General features: G+C 46.1%; 1 protein-coding gene across 1 annotated transcript; it reads left to right on the top strand.

Moving 5' to 3' along the window:
- The first annotated feature begins 2,655 nt into the window (after positions 1 to 2,655).
- On the top strand, positions 2,656 to 3,316 carry SCP2D1 (SCP2 sterol binding domain containing 1). The gene has a single exon (XM_033185493.1). It carries the CDS (start codon positions 2,740 to 2,742, stop codon positions 3,208 to 3,210), a length of 471 nt encoding a protein of 156 aa, XP_033041384.1. The 5' UTR covers positions 2,656 to 2,739; the 3' UTR covers positions 3,211 to 3,316.
- Positions 3,317 to 9,753: the final 6,437 nt, after the last annotated feature.

The raw sequence follows: 9,753 nt of genomic DNA, 5'->3' as shown, positions 1-9,753 counted from the left end.
GCCACGGTGCAGATAACAAGGCAGCGGTACCTGTTGAGAATTTAAATAATAAAACTGACTAGACATTGTGTCTACTTTTATTATTTCTATTGGAGGACAATTCTTTTTTTTTTTTTTTTTTTTCTCAGCCAAAGCTTTGTTCCAACTTACTTTACATTTCTTTCCTGTTTTTCTTTTCTTCCATAAAATAAATGTGAGTACTTTCACCTCGAAGTGACTTCTATTGGAGGACAATTCTAAACAATGTCATTGGGGAAGTGCTCCCTCCACTCCTGGCATGTTTTGGATTTCTTATGTATGAGCTGCAGAACTGCGTTCCCCTCTGACACGCTGTGGCAGGAGAATGAAAGCCCCATTGGGGACCTGCCTGAGTAATTTAGAGGGGACAACGCTGTCCTTGAGGAAAACGAGATATGGGCAGTGGTGGGGCTCAGTTCTCTGTTGGCTGCTTATAGTGAACTTGCTGGGGAACTCCTGCCCTCCTCATTTTAAAATCGCTGTGCTGATGTTGTCCATACCTGGTGACCTCATGGCAAGAACATGGTTTTGGAAGACACAGGGCTTTGTTTAACTGCTCGACATTGATAACACCAGCTCACCCATCTTTGCAAATGTACGTTGAAGCCTTCTTCATTCTTCTGCATCATTCCCAGAAAGGACAAAGTTTTCAGCAACTCCATATAATGGAGCTTTGCTTACACATAGGAGCAGTTTGGTGTAGGAAAGGGTACGGGCTCCAACTTGATGAAGCTCCCTATGGCCAAATCTGAGACAATTTAGCAAGAAAATAAACAATGATAATAATAGATTAGGACCCGCAGAATAAACAAATACCCACAAATTCATGCTGAGATAAATAAATCATTGAACAAATAAAGAAATGGGAGAGAAGAGGGTGTTTTTCCTTAGAGCAGAATTCCAGTTATTAAACCTCAAGGGAGTAAGAAGCATAGAAAATGACTGCTAGGCCTACATCACACTGATTGCCACAGGGGTGGGCCATGGATGGATGCGACAGAAGTGGGCCAGAGGATGATGCAAAACAGGTCATTTGCAAGGTCTCGAGGTACCTCCCCCAAAGATGCTAATCACAGAGGGAAAAACAGCATCTCTGCAATACAGAAGCCTGAAGGAGCCGCTTTAACCAAGTGATCAAGGACAATATTGGCAGAAAAGATACGTAACATCATGAACCTCTGCTATGGCACAGTGGGAAGAGCACAGGTCACCTCTGTGGTATTCTTGTCCCAAAGGCATAACCTCCACCTAACCAGGAGAAAGCATCAGGCAGTCTTCAAAGAAGGGACATTTTGGAGAATAACTGGCCAGTATTCAAGTGGCAAGGTAACGATAAACAAAGACCGAAGAGCTGTCCCGGACTGCAAGGCACTAGGGAGACCTGAAACCAGATGGATACGGCCTCATACGGTCTGTAGATTAGTTAGCAGTCGTGAACCAATGTGAATTTCTCAGATTAGATCACTATATTGTGGTTATAGAAGATACTAGTTTTTGGGAAAGCTGGGAGCAGGTTAAACAGGTACTATTTTTGCAAACTTTTTATAAGGCTGAAATTATTTCAGAATAAAAGGTAAAGAAATAAACAGGTGGACTTTGGAGTCATTCTGCCTTTCTTCAAATCTGGCTACACTACTTGCTAACTGTATGACATTGGGCAAGTTACTTCATTTCTCTCCTCAGTTTCCTTATTTGTAAAATGGGGATAAAAATAATACCATCTGGGAGGCCGAGGCAGGTGGATCACTTTAGCCCAGGAGTTTGAGAGCAACCTGGGCAACATGGTGAAACCCCGTTTCTACAAAAAGTACAAAAATTAGCCAGGTGTGGTGGCACACGCCTGTATTCCCAGCTACTTGGGAGACTGAGGTGGGAGGATCTAATGAGCCCAGGAGGCGGAGGCTGCAGTGAGCAGAGATCGCACCACTGTAATCCAGCCTGGGTGACCGAGCGAGACCTTGTCTCAAAAAAAAAAAAAAAAAGTTACCTATCATGGGGGTTGTAATGAGAGTTAAATGTGTTAATACATGTGCAGTACTTAGAACTCTGCACCTTGGCCCAGCGTAAGGGCTATACTATTATGTGCAATTATCAGAGGAGACTGGCAGCATCTTCTGATCTTAGGGACGTTTACTCTGTGTGTGTGTGTCTCATTGTGCTTCTGGAAAGTTTCTGATGCAGGCCCCTGGGCTGATTCCTTCTCCAATTGATTACTCTGGCCTAAAAGCATTTCCCTTTCTACCAGCAGCCAGATAAAGCCAAATTCAGTGTCAGGATCTGTAGTATTACCTTAAGTATTACCCATTTAATGGGACTTAAGTATTACCCCCTTTTAGAGGAATAAGAATAACTTCTGTCTCACTTAGGGTTTCACCGAGGAGATATCTGCATTGGAAAGACAGAGTTCATGTCACTAAAGCAGCTTCTGGGGCCAGTTTCCCTTATCCCCATTGCAGGGGGCAGACCTTTTGGGCTTGCAGGACCAACATCCCTGATTGGTTTGGGAGGGGTGTGTGTGTGGATCTGCCTCACAATGGCCTATCTGAGCCCTTTTCTGATGTCACACATTAGCATTTGTTTGGCCAATAAGACGCCAGCACACACACCAGCTTCAGTCCCCACTTGGCCTTACCTTTGACGTCACAATCTGACCTGTGGGTATTAATCTGGTCACAGCTGCTCACAGACCAGATGGCAAGGTCCGGGGACTAGCACAGGAAGATGTGGAAGAGAAGTGGCCATCAACCCAAGATCAAAGCAGAGGATGGACCTCTGGCTGGCCAATTCGAGGTTCTGGGTTCAGTTCCAGAACCTGCCATGCCACATCCTCTAGAGCTGTCAGAACTCGAGAGCTTCTCGGTGTTTGAGGACATTAGGCTTCACATCATGGAAGTGGGAGCTCAATTGGTCAAGAAAGTCAATGCCATCTTTCAGCTGGACATCACCAAAGATGGGAAGATCATTCTGCAGTGGATCATTGATCTGAAGAATGGTTCTGGGGACATGTATCTGGGACCTGCCAGGCTCCCAGCAGACACTGTCTTTACAATCCCGGAGCCCGTCTTTATGAAGCTGGCTTTGGGCAAAATGAACCCACAGAAGGCTTTCCTTGCTGGCAAGTTCAAAGTGAGCGGCAAGGTTCTGCTTAGCCAGAAGCTGGAAAGGGTTTTCAAAGACTGGGCTAAATTTTAAGCATGCAAAAATACCAAGGAAGAACCTCTCTTCGATGATAATGTCGAGTGGAAATCATGCTTAATCTGAAGATTAAAGTAAAAAGTATCCAATATTGTTACTCAAATTCTTCCTATTCAAGTTTAATTGATTTTCCTGCGGATGGGTAAATTTTCAGGGAGGGTTTTGAAGTAGTAAAAAGTGTTGCAGTGCATCAATTAGAATCTTTGTCTTTTTCTTTCTTTCTTTTTTTATTTTTATTTTTTTGAGCTTCATTTATACCCTTTATGCTCCATTTATGCCAGGGTGAGAGCCACATGTAGAGAAATGGCTGATTACGATCATTGGAATTAAATGCTCCAATGATGCTGTTCTTGAGACATTTTCCCTTTTTTAAAAAAAGTTTGATGTTTTGGGGAAAGAAGTGATAACCATCGTTGCGCAGGTGTGCATTCCGCATGGTAACTTAATTCCATGAGGAAACTTTACTATGAGATTGAGGGGAGCTAAGCAAATTGGGCACCACAGGTCTGTGGGTGGAACCCAGGCAATAGAGGGGATGGTGCTCTTGGTGTATTATAACTTCTGATGGTTTCAATTCCAGGAGACTTGAAGGGCTTGGGAGGTGTTCTAGGCCAGTGGTTCTTAACTGGAGCATGCATCAGAATCACCTGGAAGGTTGGTTAAAGTCTGGATTGATGGGCTCCATCTCAGAGCTACTCAGGAGATCTAGGCTGGAGAGAATGCACATTTCTAACAAGTTCCCAGGTGACGCTGATGGCACCACCCTTAGAGAATTCCAGCTCTGCTTCACTTCATGCCAAAGCTCTCAGTATTGACTCTAAGTATTCTATTCTAGGCCAATGAGATGGTGCCGTTAGTTAAAGGATCTCCCAGAGCCAGATTCCACAGTCCTCTGTGAGCCATCTCTAAAGTATCTATGCTGTCAGGAGCTTGTGTGTTGAACAGTTTACAAAATCAGAGGGCAGCCTGGGAGATTTCCCTTCTGGAAGCTCCCTTCACATGTTGTCTGGGAGAACAGAATGAAGTCCGATGTAGCTGATGTAACTCATTGTGGGTGAGTGTGTGTGTGTTCTTGGCTCACATATGGTTTGTGTGTACTTTTAACTTGTGGGCTAAATATACACAGTGTGGACGCTCTGAAACCTGGGTGGAAGTTTCATCACAACTGCCATGCTCAAATACACGCCTACCAAATGATCCCGCCATTCTGTTCTTGGGTATCTTGTCAAGAGATAAGAAAGCATATGTACAAGCATAAAATAAACACTTGCATGCATGTGACTGTTCATGGCAGCTGTGTTGGGAGTAGTCCTAAACTGGAAACAAGCCACATGCTCATCAACAGGTGAATGGGTGGACAAATTGTGTGGCGTCATACCATGGAATATTACTTAACCATGAAAAGGAAGAAATGATTGGCATACACACAAACAACAATGTTGATAAATGACAAAATAATTACGCTGAGTGAAAGAAGCTAGAGAAGACTGAGCACGTACTATATGATTCGATTTATATTAAATACTAGACAATGTAAACTGTAGTGACAGAAAAAAAAAAAGATTAGTGGTGGCCAAGAGACAAGAGCATGGGGAAATGGGGAAGGATTATGACAAATGTCATGAGGAAACTTGGGGGTAGTGGGTATATTCATTATCTTAATTGTGGTGATGTTTTCCCAGGTCAAAGCATCACCTTGTGCACTGCATATAAACACATGCAGTTTATTATGTGTCATATAAGCTAATTGCGTTGTTTTTAAGAACCTGCCACCCTCCCTTAGAAATAAGGCTTTTGTGAGGCTATGTTCCTGAAGAGGCAGGATCCTCAACTCAGGAGGATCCTTCTGATCCTTCTGATCAGAAGATCCCCTTCTCTCAGCAAGATGAGCCCTCTCACCTCTTCTTGGTCTAGTGTTCAGCTCCTGACTGATTTGGATAGTTCTGCAGAGGCCTTCCTCCATTTCATATTAGACAAAGGCAGAGTGAGAACTTGTTGCTTACCAAATATCATCCTCTCTGTGGGAAAGGAAGAGACCATTTTTCCTGAGAGTGCTTTACTCCAGGGTTAGACATTGCTAAGGGGATGAGCATGGACTTAGTGCACATCCTGGCTTCTCTCACGTGCGTCATTAAAGGGGTGATCTGCCTCTTGTTCCTGTCAGTGCCCCCAGCCTGTGAATGTCTCAGAGGCTTCCAGTGGATTCTGAGCTCTGTTGTGAGCACTCAGCTCCACCGGCCCAGGCCTCTCCCATTCAACCATGTTTGAGGGTCAGACATGGGGCTGGCAGGTGTTTGGGGTGCCATTGTGCCACATTCGTTTTCTCTTCTTCTTTTGTTTTTTGTGACAAAGTCTCACTCTTGTGCCCCAGGCTGGAGCGCAATGTCATGACCTCTGCTCGCTGCAACCTCCGCCTCCCAGGTTCAAGCAATTCTCCTGCTTCAGCCTCCCTAGTAACTGGGATTACAGGCGCCTGCCACCAAACTCAGCTAATTTTTGTATTTTTAGTAGAGATGCGGTTTCACCATGTTGGCCAAGCTGGTCTTGAACTCCTGACCTCAGGTGATCCTCCCGCCTCAGCTTCCCAAAGTGCTGGGATTACAGGCTTGAGCCGTCGTGCCCGGCCGTGCCACATTCCTTTTTAAGAGAAATGGCTCACCTAAGCCCCTACTACCTGAGAGTCTTGCTCATACCATGTGTTAATCGTAGCCTCTGCTGTTTGGTCCTGAGATGGAGGTTGCTTAGAGACAGGAGAGTGGGCAGAGGGGTTACGCAGGCTCATGCCTGGGCTGGCATCTGACCTATGACCTATTCTGACTTGGGACAAAAAAAGTGACCTGAACTAACTCAATTCCTTTCTCAAGAATTTGGAACTGGGAAAGTGAGAGCCTGAGCTACAAGCAGGCAGTGAGAATGGAATCGGAGAGGCTGGGATGCAGAGGGTGAGGAAGGGCTGTGGGGAAGGGCAGCCATGGGGCAGGGGCTGGAGAGATGGAGGTGCAGGAGCCTGGAGTAGGGAAAGGTGGTCAACAAGTGAGGAGTGGGAAGCCCAGGCCTCAGAAACGTGACCGCAAACCCCTTTCAATCTCAAGAAAACGCTCGATGCTGGATGCCACGTGAAGCTGCTGGAAGGACTCAGATTCTGGAATCAGAAGCGGAATTTTGAGCCCAGCATCACCATTTTACACCTGTCTGACCACAGGTGGGTACTGAACCGCCTCTTGCCCAAGCTTCTTCATCTGTAAATGGGACTAGGAGCCCTCTTGACAGTGGATTGCTGGGGAGCCCTCACTTGGGCGGCCCAACAGAGCCCCTGGCTGGAAGTCGGCTTCCCATGCATGTGAGTCCCTTCTCCACTGGCTGAGAGGAAGGGGCAGGCACTCAGACTGGCTCCCCACTGCCTCTAGGGACTTTCCTGCTTTTTCTCCTCTACTCGACTGGTGCTCTGGAAGGTCACATGTGTCTCAAAACATACATCTGTGTTTTGTTTGGTCTATACAAGGTGGACCAACACAGTGTTAGTAAAGTTTGAATTAGGACAATGTATATAAAAAATTGGATTTCTGTATTCTCTTTAAAAATTGGGTCATCTGGATACACTGAACCTGTATTCCTGCCAGGCAACAGCTGCGGGTGTGGAGCGAGTGGGCTTTCCAGACAGACCCAGGCCCCACTCCTCCTCGCTTGGCCTCCCTGGCTCTGAGGCTGAGAGTTGGTGGCTGCAGTTTCCTTGGGCTGGGCCAGTCTTGAAGGGCCCCTGTGGGTATTTGGGCTCATGACCAAGGCTTCCTACCATACATGGTCTTACTCTTCACCTGTCAGTGTTCTATGGCTGTGTAACAGGTTACCACACATTAAGTGGCTTGAAACAACACCCATTCATTAACTCGCAGCTTCCGGAAGCCAGAATTCCAGGCAGTCTGGGCTGTAGTCTCAGCTCCCATGGTTGACCTCTAGGTGTTGGCCACTCTGGGTTCTTCTCTGGGGGCTTGAAGGGAGAATCTTCTCCAAGATCATTCAGGTTGTAGCAGAATTCACCTTCTTGTGGTGATAGGACTGTTTACTATCCGTCGAGAATGCTCTCAGCAACTTGAGGCTGGCCACATGGCTCCTCCATCTGCAAAGCCAGCAACGGTGTGTGGAGCCTTTCTCAGGCTTTGAATCTCTTTGAATTCTTCTGTCTTCATCTTCTGCCTCTTCATGAAAGGACTCATGTGATTATACTGGGCCACTCAGATAATTCATGGTAAGCTCCCTATTTTAACATGAATGAATTAGTAACCTTAATTTTGTCTGCAAAATTCCTTCTGCCATGTAAGGTAATGCTGTGGAGTGAATGTGTCACCCCAGATTCATATGTCAAAGCCTTGAACCCCAATGTGATGATATTTGGAGGTGGCACCTTTGGGAAGTAATTTGGGTTAGATGAAGTCACAAAAGTGATTATTCCATGACAAGATTAGCGTCTATATTAGTCTGTTGTCACATTGCTATATGAAACACCTGAGACTGGGTAATTTATAAAGAAAGAGGTTTAATTGGCTTATGGTTCTGCAGGCTGTCTAGGAAGCATGACGCTGGCATCTGCTCCGCTTCTGAGGAGGTCTCAGGAAACTTACAATCACGGCAGAAGGTAAAGAGGGAGTAGCACTTCACATGGCCAAAGAAGGAGCAAGACTTGGGCAGGGGAGGTTTTACACACTTTAAAACAACCAGATATTGTGAGAACCCCATCAAAAGAACAGCACCAAGGGGATGGCGCTAAGCCATTCATGAAGGAGCCACTCCCATGACCCAATCACCTCCCACCTGGCCCCACCTCCAACACTGGGGATTCCAGTTTGACATGAGATTTGGTGAGGACACAGAACCAAACCATATCAGTGTTTTTACAAGAGGAAGAGACCAGAGTGCTCGTTCTCTCTCTCTTCTCTCTCTCCATCCCCTCCCTGCTTTCTTACTCTCTTTGCCATATGAGGATGTAGCAAGTAGGTGGCTCTCTGTACACCAGGAAGAGGGCCTTCACCAGACCGGCACCCTGATCTTGGACTTGCCAGCTTCCTATGAGGAGAAATAAAAGTCGGTTGTTTAAACCACCTGTCTATGATACTTTGTGATAGAGCCACACTAAGACAAGTAATGTATTCATGGGTGTGACATCTTACCCTAGCCACAGTCCTGAAGACTGAGGTGTAGGATTTTCTTGGAGGCCACAATCCTACCAACTCCCCCACCTCCACCATCTACATTCCATGCATGTCCTCAAGGTCGTCCTCCAGGAAACTGCCTTGATTGAGCTGTTGTCTTTCTCTCCCACAATTTGTATACTCCTCCTTTTCCCAGCTCTGTGTTCTGCCTGTGTATGGGTGTGGTTCTATTTGGACCACACAAATGCCCTGGCTTGTCTAAGACATTCCCAGTTTGCCCTGCAGTCTTGATGCTCAGTTAGTGAAATCTCCTTCTTCAGAAGAGGCACAGTTTGGATGACAGGTGACATGGCTCCCTCTGACCTCTCAGGACCTGTGAGTCTTGAGGGCAGAGATCAGTCAGGACCCTTGCCTGTTGCCTGTTTTCACTTTGTTTCATTCTCTCAATCCCTGGCACCTACACTAGATTCTCAAAATGTTTGTTGAATGAATAGACAAAAGCCTGAAATTAGAAAAAAATGCACGTGGAAAAAAATCAAAATAATAGAAAAGGGTATACAGAGAAAAATCAGTTCTTCATACTTCTCCTGACCGCTTTCCCCAATTTTCTTCCCCAAAGGCATGTACAGCTACCAGCTTCTTGTGTTTTCTTGCAGATATGTGCACACAAGCATCACTGTACATGTTGTACATGTCCTACCTCCCTTTGTGGTTTTTTAGCTTTTCACAGGGATGGAAGCCAACCCCAGGTGTGATTCCCCATCCTGTGTTTCGAACATAGATCTCTCCTTCAAGTAATGCCCTCCTGAAGAGTAAGTGGTTGACTTGACTTGCCCAACTGAAACTTTTCTCACATTTGGCCATGCTCTGTAGGAAAAATCTCACAAGGGGCAACTTTACACTTGAAGGATGCAACATGAACCCCTCTTCCTTGGAGGCAGGATTTATTCCTCCTCATTGTGTGAGCAAGCAGTCCTGCCAGTCTTCAGTATTCCAGGAGCCAGGAGCTAAGCTGGGATACTGACAGGACAGGAGAAGGTGGGGGTCGGAGTGCCTGAGCCCATCGCTTCTTCTGACTCCCCTGTCCTTGCGGGCTTCTATCTGCCCATGGCCCGGCAGAGAGTGCTATGATGTGAGGGGCCCCAGACCGTGACAGGCATGAGGTTCTTTCCCTCTGGGACCCTAAGAATTGCCTGATTTGGGACAGAGTCCTAGCTCTAAATTGGGACTCAACAGGGAGAACTACAAAATTAGTTCTTTCTGCCACCATCAGAAATTGGGATAGGAGAGTGGAAGGCTCACAGTGGGGTCCTAGGTCTCCTAACAAGAATCTTGAGTTTATCTACAACCAGGAATATTCTGTTCATTGCCTGAAGGAGACAGAAAACCTACT

This window comes from Trachypithecus francoisi, unplaced genomic scaffold, assembly GCF_009764315.1.
Source record: "Trachypithecus francoisi isolate TF-2019V2 unplaced genomic scaffold, Tfra_2.0 Lachesis_group21, whole genome shotgun sequence".
NCBI classification, from domain to species: Eukaryota; Metazoa; Chordata; class Mammalia; order Primates; family Cercopithecidae; genus Trachypithecus; species Trachypithecus francoisi.
This window is presented reverse-complemented; position numbering and strand designations above follow the sequence as displayed.